The sequence below is a fragment of the Plectrocnemia conspersa genome, unplaced genomic scaffold (genome assembly GCF_051122295.1).
Source record: "Plectrocnemia conspersa isolate PC_06_02 unplaced genomic scaffold, ASM5112229v1 ptg000012l, whole genome shotgun sequence".
In the NCBI taxonomy this organism is placed as follows: domain Eukaryota; kingdom Metazoa; phylum Arthropoda; class Insecta; order Trichoptera; family Polycentropodidae; genus Plectrocnemia; species Plectrocnemia conspersa.
This window is the reverse complement of record NW_028277176.1, coordinates 1,295,737-1,312,168: the sequence shown is the minus strand read 5'-3', so window position 1 is coordinate 1,312,168 and position 16,432 is coordinate 1,295,737. Positions and strand designations below refer to the sequence as shown.

Below are 16,432 nucleotides of genomic sequence, written 5' to 3'. Positions count from 1 at the left end.
CGCAGCTTTAAATCTGTAAATTCCATTTCATAGTTACCAGTGCAATCACATACCTCATTTAAAAACTATAATTTGCATCATCTCGATCATGTACCCTAATCATCGGTTGCTTTTATTTATATTAAAATCAAACTCGATTATGTTAGGGTATCATCACAGGACTTAGGCGTGTTTGATTTTAATTTTAATTTTCGGTGCGAGTCGGTAAATATATTAAGCTGCCGTCCAAAATATTTTTTTGCAGCTGTAAGTTATTTTATTATTAACGTATATATATATATATTTTTAAATAAATTACCGTTAACCCCCTATGTATATAATTTCGTAAAATACTGGACTTGAGACGTTAAACTTCTCATATGTATATTTTCTTAAAAGTCCGTTGAAATATATACACAATACTCACATTTTAGCAAAATCAATTTTTTTTTTCAAAAATATTAAAAAAGTTATCACACAAAAAAAGGTCTAGCTATTTAATATGTATTATTTAAAAAATAACATACTGATAACAGTGATGTAATAAATTTAGATTAAAACCATATGTAATCAATATATCTCAGTTTATGTTATGTTAATGATTTGGGTTGTGTTTTCGAAAAAAAAATTGTCATTATATTAATTTCATGAATAAATAGTTACAAGTGGCCTTATATGATTAAGAATGTTTTTTTAAATATAAGATCCCGGATTGAACGAGAAAGAAAAACACGTCCAAAGTGAACGCGTTCAACGACGAATAGTAAGATTTGTTGCAGTAACAAATCTGATAACTATACAAATCGGTGCAAATTTAAGCGATTAAAAATACACATCGTCTCTACCTCAAGCGCTTATCAAAAACGATGATCGAATTATTTCGCAAACGAAAATTGCACACATGAAAATTCTGAGCATAGGTGATTATTTGATTTACTTTTAATTCCAACTTAATTTAAAGTAGAGAAAAATATTTCTCTACTTTAAATTAAAAATTGTGTAATTGTAGAAAATGTCAGTATCATACCAATGTAAATTACTAACATAACTGTAAAATAAATTAAAATATATATACAGAAATTATTTTTTATATATATATTAACATATTCTTTAATATACATATATGTGTATATTGCTCATTTATGATCAGAATTTGTGCTGTTTGAAATTTTCGCTGTGTGTAATAATCACCGAACCATCAAAAACACATATCAACTACCTTTTCCAAACGTACCTTATATAGATTTAAAGCATTGAACACACTGTTAATAAATAAATATATATCATGTGTTTGTTTAATATCATTAAATACTCAATTAAAATCACTGCGATATTTTGATTTTATTAATCCATATAGAATATACATCCTAATTAATTCCTTTTAATATATAAATCACTACTTATAAAAATGTGATTATAATACATTAACTAAATTTCTTAAAATAATTAAATTTAATAACGGTGAGAAATACTAGCAAAAAACTATAATTAAAAAAAAATACTTTACTAATATTATTTTTTCATTTTATAGTCTGATTTATTTTATATGTTTATTACCGTCAATTATCTTTCGCTATAGTTTTTTGTCGTATTATAATTATTTAATAAATTTACGCAGTAGATCAACTAAAAAAAAACAACGGCGAAAACAACTATATGGTAACCACAGAACAAAGAATATTACACTAATTAATCAAAGTGAATAGTAGAGCGACGAGATGCAAAGAATCAAATACATATTTACTATGATACTATTAGTGGATCTAAAAAATATTTTTAATCCTTTACTACGCTAGCAATAATATTTATTTATTTATTTAAATTAAATTAAAACCATCGTAAACTAACAGGTTATCCCAAAGCGTCACGATGTTCGAAAACAATAATTGTATTATTTCAATATACAAAAAAAAAAATATATTATTAAAATAATACACATAAAGAAGCATACAAAAAAAATATTAAAATTATATGATATGAACCGGACCAGCTCTTCATAGCTGACATTAAGTAGATCAATGTGCAATGCCAGCGTATGAAGGAGCAGGATGGCGACAGCCATGGGCGAGTTGGAAAATGCAGACGTCCTAGTCCCAACGGCTATCAAAAGAGGACGCGATCATGATTCTCGAAGACGTTCTGGAACACAAAACTGGAATTCCTCGAGAATAGCTGGATTGTTGACAGCACCCTTCAGTAGTTTGAAAATATGCTATATACAACTTTTTGCGAATCGTACCCCAACGCTCCTAAAAGAAAAGCGCTGGGATATAAGAATGGATAATAACCATATATCTTTTGATAAAGGTATCTTAAAAACCTTTTTTGAATCTTTTCTACTAAAAATGAATATTTGGTTATTCGTGGATTATAAATTATAGAATGCTACAAACTAAGGTGTCATAGACGACGCGAATAACTGATGGATCATCAAAATGAAAGGCGTTCCTCAAAACAAAGCTGAGTATATTGGAAGATTTATAACCGACGTCGTATATGTGTAGAGAGAACCTCCACTTGCTCTCAAAAGTGATTCTGAGATCTTTAGTGGAAGTTCCTCTAGTCAAAATGTTTCCACCGAGATAATAGGAATAAACTGATGGCGAACGGGATCGAGAGAATGACACAGTATGGAACTTTCCGACACTAAATGGCACACCATCTCCATCTTGGATGGCGCAAGTTGTGCCCTTGAGGTTAATCCCTCTCTGCTGCGGTGCTCGTATGGTGGAGTCGCTCTCAGGATGTGAGCTTCTATGACTGTATGTTGTCCGTTAGTGTCTGCCAGGCGAGCCGAATTTGTCTTCATTTGAGATAGTCTTAAATATTAAGGGTTTCAAAACTCGCTGAAGATTCACAATCACGCAGCGATCATCCACCCAATTGTTGCACTCGCTTCTTAAAACAACGAAATATGTATACGCCTTTAGAAAGTGATATTTGCTTGATGGACATCTCCGAGGTCGAATTGTGCAACGGGAATGTTGTGGCATTATGGTGTTTTTTGTCTTCCGGTGATATATTGCTTCCTGTGACCGTTTCGTAACAGAGAAATACTAGAAAGTATTTTTCTCGATAAAATAAATAAGCATTCGCTGAAGAAGAGCCAACTTGAAAATTCCGTTGTTGCCGAACTTATGCAAACCAAAACGAAAAGCATATGCTAGATTTATTTTTATCTAGCACTTAAAAATATTCTAGATTCGCCCCAAATAATCAAGATCAGAGTAATTGGTCTGCACTCCTCTTCCCAATCGTATATAAGCCATAATGTTGCAATTAAAAAACCGCGTCTTTTTTTCAAAATTAAAAATGAGTTTAGCCACAGACGACCCATTAAACACCAAAGAAAATAGTCGCTTCTGCTTCGATCGTATGATTTGGTCCAGCCAAGCAGTCATCTTGAATCTCCAAGCAGCACATTTCCATAATGATTTTATTTTTTTTGTTATACTTTTATAGCCAACACATATTTTTTTCATAATTTCCACGTAGATTTATATTTCAGATGACAGAATAGTCACAGCTTCCAATTGAAGGTCTCTGAAACTTGTACAATTAATAGGGAATATATAAATTAAAATAAGAGATGTAATACAGTACTTATTTATTAACAAATATATATATCGTATTTAAAAAAAGCATTCATGTAAAATTTGGTTTCATATATAAGTATATATTTATTATATATGTTATTTCAAGCCATATACAACACTTTTACGCAAATCATAAATTTATTGTACGTACTTATTACATATACGAACATTTTTTTAAATTAAATTATCGATGCGTCAACTTAAGGAGAGAAAGAGTTAAAATAATGTATGTCAATTTTATATCACAAACTTCAACGTATGCATATTCATATAAGGAGATTAAAAGTTTTCACGTACACATTCCAAACAATTATTATTCACATATACAAGGAACGATTAGAAATTATATATATGTATGTATATATAATATTATAATATATGGTATTTTTCATTTTCTAAACATTAGATCCGAATTTGATTCAATTTAGACTAAATCATTGAATTAAACATTTATATATATAATCATATTTATGGACGATTTTAATATTAAAGTACCGGTATGAGATATTTTTAATTAATATTGATGAAATATACCGACATGCGTCACTGGCTCAGTCTGAATTTAACCTCAGTTCGTTGAATCTAAATTCTCTAACATCCTTATAATGTATAATAATAATATAGTTTAAAAACGGAAAGAAAGATCCTAGTTAATTGATATAAACTTATATATAATAATAATTTTAAAAAGCTGACGTCGCTATAAAAAAAATACCTTGTATTTAAAATAATTAATATTTTTTTTTTGGTCCTTTCACAATAATTAATTACACCGTAATTTTTCAATAAAGCAATTTATAAAAATCGATTAACCTAAATTAATAAAGGTCATGCAATTCAGAGCAAGTTAATTAAAATTAATTATGTAACTGGTTTAAAAATGAATTTTGAAGACTATTTTCTTATAGATTGGTCAGCCAACAAATATTAATATATTTTAGAAAAATCATGGAAAATGTATCAGTCTTACTATTGACTTAACATAAATGAAAAATAATCTGATTATAAAGCTTTTATTAAATTTATAGACATTTGCATTGATTTTACTGACAACTGACCAACTAAAGATATTCATCACAGGTATGTATTTTTTTATTCACAAGAGAAATTAATATTGTTTACATAACAATTAATATGGAAGATAAAATCAAATCCATAAAGCACAAAATAAACATATTAATGGAAATTTTTACTGCTTTTCATCATTCAATTTCATTAGAAATTAATCGGTATTCCGAATCAAAAATCAGTAATTTTTCAGATAACTATTATAGCGAAAACATGTTTTTTATTGAGTAAAAATAATAAAAACATTCTCTTTAATACATATATAAAATATAAATAAGACAAAAACGATATGATAATAAATAAAATGAGTATTCTACATCTACAACAAAGGTTCAAATAAACATAATCTAATTGCCAAAAATAAAAATGTGTCCACCGGTCTAAACCATTACCCATATTATTCTTTATAGTGCGTAGGATATGAAATAAAAATATTTACGAAGATATTGTTAAATATAAAATGTATAAAATTAATCATATGTATATATAAAAAAATAATAATTTTAATATCTATTAAATATTTTATTATTAGTAAATATATCTAATATATAGAAGTTTTTTTATTCATTTATAATTTTTTTTTGTAAATAAAGTTGAAGCTACATTTACATATAAAATAAAAATGCAGTTGCATAGTGAACCATAAAACTTGAAATATAATATCATTTTAAAAATAATTATAATTAAAACTACGTAATATTTGTATCTTGGTTTCAATTGAAGAACACTGAGTTTGACAACGTCTACCTTAAACTTAATTGGAATGAAATTATCATATTTGGCTATTGAACAAAAAAAATGTCATCGTGTATGTGTGCCTTTAAATTGAACCATGTAGAAAAATATACTTTATTCATTACAGTTAAAAAATTGCCATCTCAGTGAAATCGCCTTAAACATCGATAATTTATTAAACACAGCATCAAAGTATTACTTTGTTAACGGCACCTTTTTAAACTAAGATCACCATCGCTTTGGCAGAACCGAAAAATTTAACGTGTCAAACGTCACACATTTACGCTACATAAATATATTATGTAATAATATATACACAAAAACTCTTAATTAGAGGGAAGATTTATTATATATATTTTACGCGTTCACCAATCGTAAACGATCATAACACGATTATAATATTTATTTAATATTTTAAGTAAAACATTTATATTGTTCATATATTATATACGAGGGTAGATTAAAAAGTAAAGGAGACACTAATGCTAATCTGAGATTTAAAATATATATATTATTAAAAAGCTAAGGTTGTAAGTATACATATAAATATATTTTTATGTATGTTTGACTCACAGTACTAAATTAACAATAATAATAAAGATCATTTGCAATAAATAAGTACCTGTAAAATACGGATTTAACATTTTTTTTGTCAATAAAAACATTTTATATAGTTCAGTAAAAAAAAACATACAGAAAAAATGCAAGAATATTAATATAAAAAAATTAAATTATACCTTTCATAGTTTATTTATTAGTACAAGTGTCATTAATAAAAATATTATTAATAGAAATATTATAAAAATATGTACTCACAAAATCAATATTAATAATAAAAAAAACAACCCGAACCTGTAAAAAATAAATACGTAAAATCATAAAAAACATTATTCAAGAATATTACAGCAAAAATTATTTTTATTGAATTTTACATATTTCTGTGAGCTCATTCCCATTAACCATTATATATTTTTATGCAAAATAGTATGTATTAATATCATATAAAACAGTAATAAAGGCAATATTGATTTACTAAATTTTTCGATTAATTTCATTAGACCAAAAAATAATCACCCCTACTTTTTGATTCACCCTCGCATACAAATAAAATATTGAACCTGATTATATCATATTTCGATTAATTTGACCAAAAAAAAAAAACTCAAACTATATAAAGTTATTTATATGAATTTTATTAACAATTAACTTTTCAATAAAATATAAACTTGGATATTTATCAACACGAAAATTCCACTTGACACCTTAGAGTTTCGATCGTATATATAAATACGTATAATAATATAAGCACTATTTTTCACACACGTACAGTAAATTTACCAGTTAAATTTGTTTAATGCAAGGCACCTTATCAAATATTAACTTACGATCTATATATAATATAATTTTCACATGTGTGACAGAGACAGATCGGATGCACAATAAGCCCTTCAACGTTTCAATAAAGGAATGACGTTACAATTCACGCGTAATCTCCATATATATATATATATACATAAAATATTCTACCAGTTCAAAATGTTGAAAGGCTGTATCATAGTCGCTGGAACCATTACAATATACCGTTGGTGAAGTATTGAAAGCGATCGTAGAGCCTAGTCGAGATTGACGTCAGAGCGTCCCGGACGAGGTTGTCCACGAGAGCCGCCAACTGAGCTTCGGTCCTACCGACGTGAAGACGAGTTCGCAAGCCTCTGACGGCTCCGCTTCCGCGTAAGCATGCCAATTGTCCACCTTGAATACAAAAAAATATATGAAATACTATTTAAAACGATTAAGTTACTAAAACGCTAAGATAATACCTGGACGCATTGCTTCGACGATATGCAACAGACGATCTTGATGTTTCCGCGCGGCCAACAAACCTTGCAGCATCAGTATTTTAAAGTATGAAAACATATCCGATTCTTCTCCATCCATTACTTCGACTATTTCTTGCGTTAACTATAAATAGAAATTAATAATTGTTATTAAAATAATGTCTCTATTACTACTATTTATAAAATTAGTTAAGAAAATAGGACATATAAAATAACACAATTGCTATTTTTATTTATCTTCACATGTAAAATGATAGGCGTTACAACCGAGTAAACACAATCAACAGCTACAAGTAGGACCGTCAAGAAAAATAATACATAATGATTTATAAATGTGTTTTCTTTATTGTACAGTCGACCCCCCTATAGCGTAGAGATTGGGGCTTCATTATAGGGGGGATTAGGGACCCATACAAAATTTGAGGTTAGGTTCTTTGAACTGTATTTTGTGAATTTAACGAAATCAGCAAATAAAACTTTTTTCCCATTTTTTATTTATTAATTGACCTTGTATTTAGTTTGTTAACAAGAGCAAGTGCCCTATGTTCTTATTGCGACACGCACGTGAAGAATGTCCTTGTTTTTGCGAGTGCCAGGGGAGGCAAACAAAACAGTTTTTTTGAGTAATTTTTATATAATAATAAAAAATAATATGTAATATATATCATTTATCTATTTTTAAAGTATAGTAAATTCTTAACTTTCCGATTTTTATTAAAAAAAAATCCTGACAGAAAATATCGATTAAGATAGAAAATACATTTTTAATACAAATAAAACATTTAAAAAATGAATCATTTGGAGCTGAACTGAAAACCGAAAAAATGACATTTTTTCCAGAACGAAAACCGGAACTGAACTGATATATTTTTTTAATTGAAACGGACCTTAAGCCGAAATGAAAAAATAACGGTCTGAAGCCCTGGAAATCATTTAGGGTGTAGGCGATTCTATATAATTAAAAATATAATTAAATCCAGTAAAAAGTGACAATCGAACAAAAGTGCTTTATATACAGAAAACACTAGAGAAATCATCATATTCAGAACACCCAGGAATTTTAAGAACGACTAAACTTACAACGGTATTGTTATCTTTTGTTATTATCGAGAAGTGACCACAATGGTTTCCCTTATAAAGTGCCACCGGAAACTTACTCTTGCATCATTAAAGGTGTAAGTAAGCCTATTTTCTCATTCGTCCAAGCTACTAAGAAATTTATAAAATACTCGACACTTGCTCACAATCAATTCGGAGAGACCAAACGAGACCACAAATACCGATATTGATTAACAAAACACAAAGCTAGCTATAAAATACAGTACCTTAAACGGCGACGTCTCAAAGCCAAGATTTTTCGGGGATATTGAGAGTATGAATCCAAAATCAATGTGGATTAGATGACCTTCCACATCCAAGAGTATGTTGCCATTATGTCTGAAAACAAATATAAATGAAACTATCGTATAATTTTACATTTTTTGATGCACGTGAATTCAGCGAGCGATCTCTCACGACATTCACCTGTCTTTCAACTGTAGTAAGTACGAAGCGAGGGCGTAAGCGGCCGCCGATCGAACAAAGCATGTCTGAGCGCGCATAAATCGCTCGGCCGTTGGAGGTCCGTGTTCTCTTTGCAGATACCCTCGCAGCGACAGTCCGGATTGACGCCGGATTTGATGTAGCGATACAGTGTTGACAAGTGGCGATATAAGACCTGAATCGTCCGACAGGCATACGACCCTTAAATTGAAAATAATGTATTAAAATAAGCATTATAAAAAACGTTATATGTAAAGACATACCGGCAGGGGTGAAGACGGAGAGGAACGTGCTCCTGATCCCAAATAGCCTGTAACGCCTGGAGAAGCTGAGAAGCTAATAATTCTTGTCGCAGATCATCGCCACATTTTACGATCGCCCCCAATAATTTCCATCCTGGCAATTGACCGTATGGTGAACTGGCCCTGACGCGAGCTTCCTTTTCACTCCATAGTTCCTAAAAATATGTTTATTTCAATTACTCTTATTCGAAGATGAGCTTCAAATTTAGGACATAAATCTAACGTACTTTTAAAGCTTGCGCACTCGGATCTTTTACATTTCTAAACGCATGAGAACCAGCGTGTTCTTCGGCAGCTGCTAATCGCCGCCTCACATCAGCCGCTGCTAATAATATGCTTTCTCTGGATGACGCCGAAGATCCGGACAACTGCGATAAACTATCGGCCGGTCGACACCGATACTATAAAATTAAATACAGATTTAGCAACCCATAATAAAATCGTGTTATAAATTGAAAGATTTAATTAAAAATACTTGAAGAGTCAGCTCGTCATCTTCTTGACTCCAACAACCTTCCGTTTCTAAATCGTCATACGGCGAATACACTGAAAAGGTCCTCCATTCAGTGGGCAAGGCTTCTTCGCTCCGAGCATGTCTCATCGGAGTCGGCTGCTGGATGACTCTGGCGGGTAACGGTGCCGCTTCAACCACTTCCAACACTTCTACATATAATAGATACGGCGTCTGTAAAGTTTGACTCGTTATTAAAATAGTCTAGATTTAGAATATTATATACGGTCGAATCGGATACTTACTTTGTCTTTAGAATTAAGGACGGCAGCTGTTTGCGGCGGAATTCTTAGTACATAATGAGGAGTGGGATGCAGCGGTAACCAAACGCGAGCGGGTAAATTTAAATTTATACTGACTAGTTCTGCACGAAGTCTTGTGTTACGCAACTCTTGCGTTGCAATAGGAGTTAATTTCTTGCCTATGATTACTAAGGCATCTGAAAACATTTTTTATTAAAAACTGGCATAATCAATTTATATAAAATAAGAGAAGTGACGCATATGTACAATGTTGTAACAAAATAATTAGACCAGACATTATTTTTCATATTTTTGTAGTTTCTACACACTTTTATGTAATCTGAAAAAGTAAAAACAATATTTTTACACAAACAATATATATATATTTGCACATTTTTAATTTAAAAAATAATATTTAGTATCACCACCATTTTCTTTTATTACTTCGAGTACTTTTCTAGGCATACTTTCTATACTAGCTATTAGTTTTTTTTATTTTTGGGTAGTTTAGCCACACATTTTCAATGTTTTTTTTCAAAATATCTAAATTAGTATTTGAGCACACGTATACGATGGATTTAAGAACTGCTCAAAAATTTTCTATTGGATTTATATCAAGTGAATTACCTAGCCAATGTAAAACTTGACCGACAGATTCGAACACGCTGCCCGCCCGCGGACAACATACGGTCACTCCACTATACGAGCACCGCAGCAGAGGGATTAACTTCTGCTATACTGTCACAGGCACACCAATCAGAACTCGAAGGATCTTCCACTGACATCATCCCTCCGCCAGCTTCTCCACCATCGCTCGGAGAATCTCGTCCAACATAGTAACTTACAATATATGTAATTTTAACGAATAAATTATTACCAGTTTCCGCCTGCGTCTTTCTGACTGTTAAGTCAGAAAGACGCATTAAATTGTTTTTTAAGATTTAGTATACCCTTAGGTATACTAAATCTTAAAAAACATAATTTAAAAACATACTTTTTCCAATCATTAGCAGTCTAATCTCGGTGTCGCTTAGCCCATTCGAATCGTTTTCTTTTCATCGCGTTTGTTAGTCGTGACTTTTTCTCTGCAGGGCTGCTTTTAAAATCGACGTTATAAAGTTCTCTTAGGTATTAAAATTCCTTCATCATTTAAAATAGCTATTACACCTTCATTTGTAACCCACCAATTTCGCAATGTAGTAGAGATTAATTATTTTATTCGAATGTTTTGACAGAATCATAAATTTCTGCACACTGAATACAGTCTCCTTTATTTAATCTTTAACTGTATATTATCCCCAACCTTTTGAGTATACGTATATTGTTAAAAATGATCACCTACTAACGAGCTTCAAATCTTTTAACACACAATATTTATTTCCTACATTAGTTACTTGCAAAACATCAAAATATTTGAAATGTTGGAGTGGTCCAATTATTTTGTCACACCTGTATATATAAATAAGTCTAAAGCCACCCTGTGTTTACCTATAAAATGCAGTTGGGGCTGTAAACATTGACAGTTTGAAGGAGACGGACATCCGCAGTCGAAAGCTCTGCCGCTCAGAAGGTCGCCGAGCGCCAGCGGAGGCGCTGGAGCCGGCGGCAAGGGAGGAGCTCTAAGGGCCGACGCGTCCGACCGTGATCTGTGATGATGCAACACTGGACGTGGAGTAGGCGGAGTTTTCGGCGGTTCTAATAGTTGCGCTCTTAAACGAGCGCCGCGACTTCGCTTGCCGTTGCCGTCTACGGCTCCGTAAGCGCCTAATAACCAAGCTAACCGAAGACTAAAATCAGCACTACCTCTACATCTTTGTTTTAGATATGGACGTAACACCTGAAAAGAGACAAATCCAATTATGAAAACGGAAGAGAAACCATATGTAAGCGTAATTTGATATTAAAATATATCTACCTCGCTAACGTCGTCAATTTCGATATACATTGTGGCAAGCTGTGGTAGATAAAAATCGACATTTTCATTAGGAAAGCTGAAGAGTTTGTTAGCTAAGTAACTCTGCACCCCCGGCTCCTTGGAATTGAACAGATAGCCGATCGCCATGTGCATGTCAAACAGCTTGCTCTCGAACAGCCGCAGAAGGAAATCTTTCGACCTTGACGATTCCCGCTCGGAAACGGACACCTGTGCAAATCAAAGACGTATATAGTGACATTTTTAAAAATAATAAATAATAAAAATACGTACTTGTTTGACGTCATCTTTTTTATCGCTAACATCGGAAGGCTCGGAAGGTGTATCTTGAACGTTTGCGCTGGAAGTTTGACTCTCGGAGTCGCTTTTGGTTGCGTTAGAATTTTCTTCATCGTTTCCTTCGGGAGCGCCGGAGTCTAGACTCTCTCGCGATTGTCTAGCTATAGGAGGATTATCCTCCGAAGTTGGATCGACGACATTTTTAGGATTGACTGGACATATTATTCCAGAATCGTCGGAACCTAAAATTTAATATAAATTAAAGAAAAGAATACAGCTGTAAAGTTTACATGGTCGAAATTACAATATCTATTAATTAATTCAAATTAAATTAAGAGCATCGTTACCTAACAGGTAACCCCAATGCGTCACAATAGTCAAAAAACAATATAAAGTATAATACACATAATAAAAATAAAACACAAAAAAAGAATACATAGAAAAAGTATCGATACGGATAATACCGGTATTGAGGCAAATACCTGTAGTACCAAAAAGATTTTTTTTTCTCAAATTCGTACTATTTCATAAAATCGATAAATACGTGGCTTAGAACTACACCTACAAAAAAGAACACCATATTTCTTGAAAGCAGAAACCGAGAATAAAATAATGCTCATTGTAAGGGATTAACCTCAGTAGTGTTATTAGCGTAGGATATCAATGTAAAAATTTATTATGCATTATTTACGTATTCTATAATATTTGTATAAACATATATAGCTAAAATTTAATTTATATTACTTTTAACATAAGTAGAAATACATAAGTATACGAGAAATATATCTTTCAAGGTTAAAAATTATCGAGATATTCTTAAATAAATATTAAATGTGCAATAATTAAAATAAAATTATATAAATTAACACATATCAATCACATAAATCTGTTTTTAGAAAAATATATGTCGCATTTTAAACAAACAAATTTACAATTTTCTACGCACTCTTTTCTCACAAAATTCTTTCAGAAAATCATAACTGACCAGAAATAATAAGTAATATATTTCATTGGAATAAATTGATGAGTGATACTGTGGCTCCTGGTAATAAAATTTAGTAGGCATCCAGAAGCGGTCGATCAAAGGCGATGATTATTTTTATTTTTTCCGACAATATAATAAATTAATGAAAATGAAAAAATAAATCAGACAAAAAATTTTGCAGTCATCTAATTGATTTTTATTAGTATTCGTAGAAAACACAATGCTCTACTGCTCTAAAATTTCTATGAAACGCAATTTGACAGTTGCAAAACGTCTTTTGATATTATATCCTAAACCTAACCTAATTGAAATTTTAGAACTTTCATTAGATCAAATCCAAAATGAGCAGGGGAAAATAAGCAGAAATACAGAGACGTCGATCTCGCGTATTGCTCCATATAATGTCTGCACTTTGATACTACACTGTTTTAAAAATATGATAGCTATTCTTACTGATATTACTTCGGACTTCTGATATGAGAATATTGGTCAGTGTATTCAAACCGAATTTTGGTCAATAGGGCGCAAAAACAATTATCACGATTTTATTGCTTTTGACGTGGATTTTTGACTTCTAAGAAGGAATAATTGTTTTTTGTGCTCTCCTATTGATCAAAATTCGGTTAATATGTTCCTCATTTAATTTGTAATATTATTATAAGTCGTTTTGAAAATGAAACAATAAAATGCTGTTTTTTTATTATTTATAAATTATCCAAAAGAATAATTGCCCTTATTAGATAAAACTTTAAGCCACCTCCCCTTCAACTTTTTTATACCATCTTTGTAAAAATTCTGGTTTTGGAATCAAAATAGTCCAACAGCTTTTTTTCAAATCACTTACATTAAAAATAAATTTTCCATTCAAATAGTGTTGCATGGACCGGAAAAGGTGATAATCGGAAGGAGCAATATCGGGAGATTATAGTCACTTTAACAACATGTGGTTGCCCATTGCCGTGTTCTATCGCTTGAGTTCTATCAATAATTGATGGGCCTTTTTTTTCTTAATTGATCCTTTAGACCAGTGTATGCCACAGCTTTCTCTTTTTATCCAAAAACACGCACACTAAACTAATACAATCGTATTTTAGGAGTTGACAACCAGCTACTGTGATACCATGACAAACTTGAATTCCCGCATCGAGAGATTTTGTCGCCGTTTTGGTGAAAGACAGAAGGTTAGTAACAGTGGAACAGGCAGGCCAACAAAATTTGCCGAAAGTGATTGAAGATGTATCTATGGATAATTATTAGGAGCTGACAACACTGCGAATAGTCTATAGTTGTTTATACAATTCATCATCCTTTTTATAAATAGGGGTGATTTTTGTGCAATTGAGGCTTACTTTGCAACCCTTGAAAATAAAATCGGGAACCAAATCAGGCCCAAAAGAGCGCCCCAAAGCTGTATTTCAGAACTAAATATATAAAGAAATAGTCATCAATGGTAAAAAAAAGGTACTGAAAATAACAAGATAGTCAAATAATTTATTTTAGATGGACTTATGCAGAGGATAGAAAAGCAAAAGCAATTTTTAGCTTTATGTCTAAATTTATTGCAAAGAATTTGATGTTTTGATGAATAAAAATAGAAGAGAAAATATCTTTCCAGTTAGCCATAAATCACATTATTATGAGAAAGCTTCCTTTTTAAGCCATTTAACCATTTATTAATAACATATTTCCGTCAATATCAGTTTTGAGTAGAAAATGTTTGTATTTGTTTTATGAATTTGTGCGAATGTCGCCTTTCTTTAACCCTTTTAGTTGTGAGTTAATTTTAATTATTATTATTTTATATTGCAATGATTTTTTTTACTACTTTTTTGTATTTTGTAAATATATATATATATAACCATCTGTGGCACCTGAAAACGGTGAAATATCGACCACCGCCGAGTAAAGGGTTAAGGGAAATAATTATTAAAAAAAAAATACAAACCTAACGGAGGAGTCGTCGTTATGCTGGGCGACACGCACGGTGGCGCCGGCGACTCGGGTATTCTTTGCAAGACGCTATCTAAGGAGCGGTTCCTCTGGTGTCCAGTGTTGATGTTGACGGAGAGGCCGACGCATTTTCCGTTGGGCTGCGCACCGCATCTGTAGAGCATACTTTCACTAATATACATGTAGTAGCATTAGATTGTTACACATCTTATGTAAGTTAACATGGTCGATGTGCGAAAGTTGCTCAATGAAACAAACACAAACGCGAACGGACTTTCACTCGTCCGTACGAATTCCGAACTAGCTTTAAACATTATCGTTATATAGGCGTTATAATCGCGTTATCGAAGTAAACACGAGTATCGAGTGTTGTCAATTCGCGGGAGATAGGCGGCACCGTGAGTCATACGAACAGTCTTCGGCCGCGGGCGAAGGAAAGCGGGCGAAACGAACGGAAAAGGGAGGAGCACCTGAAGTCGAGACTCCGGTTGCGGTGGTGTCGGTTCGGCGGGCGATGCACGGGCGCCTGCTCGCACATGGCTTCCGCCCGCCGCGGGTGCTACGCCCTGCGAGCCGCCATCGCCACCTGTCAACACCCACCATAGACAACAATCACGTGTGTTGCCAGTGTGACATTTGCGTCGCAAAAATAATTCTTTTTTATTCTTATTAACTACCATATAATTTAACAACATTGTAAACAACATTTTCAGTGCGGCATTGATGTCTACCCACAACTAAACTTCACTATACAAACCATAAGAAATATTAAGATCATTTGAACGCAAGTTTCATTCCATATAAAGGATTTGGTCGTCTTTTACGAACTGCTTCTGTCGAATGTCGAGCTTGTTATTATGTGGTTCTGTACAAAACGTTCCAAGTTTCATTATTTCTTTCATATCCTCACAAATCACCTGGTTTTATTTACTTATTTATTTCATTGTTTGGCGTTAACATGAATTCAACTTATCAATATAACTTCGATAATCAATACAACGATTAAAGAGATGTGTGCGACGATCAATTGGTTTATATTATTTCGACTAATCTTAATAGGGATCAGTACCTGTAAATAGCTCAAAAGTAATCTGTTCAATAATTTTCGTAATATTTTATGATTAAACGCTTTTCGCTAAAATGTACTTAAGCCAACACAATGGGATAAAACGTAGTGTAAAATTATATTCATTCATTGCGTTTTGTATAATTTATAAGTAAAACGCAACTAATGATTTTAATCTATTGTATATATTTAGCAAATAAACCTCTGGATCGTCTGGTGACTATTAAATCGACTAATTTACTAAAAGTCATTTCGGCTAATACTACTGTTATTGGTGTAGTCAAGAATAATATCAGAGCTCTTTCGATATTTGAATACTGTTGAGTATTGTACTCAACAGTACTCTGAATCCAAAACACGTGTTCAAGTATTTATTGAGCTTGGTACATTCCGACCATTTCGTAAA

At 32.0% G+C, this 16,432-nt stretch overlaps 1 protein-coding gene across 2 annotated transcripts; it reads right to left on the bottom strand.

Moving 5' to 3' along the window:
* Positions 1 to 6,550: 6,550 nt before the first annotated feature.
* On the bottom strand, positions 6,551 to 15,583 carry fwd (phosphatidylinositol 4-kinase beta fwd). Of its 2 annotated transcripts, none has more exons than XR_015811630.1 (13): positions 15,431 to 15,583; positions 14,956 to 15,113; positions 12,020 to 12,267; positions 11,729 to 11,956; positions 11,302 to 11,650; positions 9,817 to 10,010; positions 9,536 to 9,745; positions 9,288 to 9,461; positions 9,022 to 9,215; positions 8,741 to 8,959; positions 7,988 to 8,653; positions 7,199 to 7,888; positions 6,551 to 7,130 (listed from the first exon to the last, which is right to left on the bottom strand). XR_015811630.1 is itself a non-coding variant. In XM_088199881.1 (13 exons), exons 1-13 carry the CDS (start codon positions 15,496 to 15,498, stop codon positions 6,949 to 6,951), a joined length of 2,478 nt encoding a protein of 825 aa, XP_088056007.1. In that variant the 5' UTR covers positions 15,499 to 15,583; the 3' UTR covers positions 6,551 to 6,948. The 2 variants fall into 2 exon arrangements, 1 of the variants encoding a protein (XP_088056007.1); XM_088199881.1 differs by having other exon boundaries at positions 7,199 to 7,340; positions 8,542 to 8,653.
* Between the last annotated feature and the right edge of the window lie 849 nt (positions 15,584 to 16,432).

What these genes read in the sequence shown, in the direction of transcription:
- fwd (XM_088199881.1), bottom strand. Translation starts at nt 15,498, where the DNA reads ATGTGCGAGCAGGCGCCCGTGCATCGCCCGCCGAACCGACACCACCGC. An exon ending in AAATTGACGACGTTAGCGAG is followed by an intron (nt 11,651 to 11,728) that starts GTAGATATATTT and finishes GTCTCTTTTCAG; the next exon opens with GTGTTACGTCCATATCTAAA. An exon ending in CTCCGTCTTCACCCCTGCCG is followed by an intron (nt 8,960 to 9,021) that starts GTATGTCTTTAC and finishes TTTCAATTTAAG; the next exon opens with GGTCGTATGCCTGTCGGACG.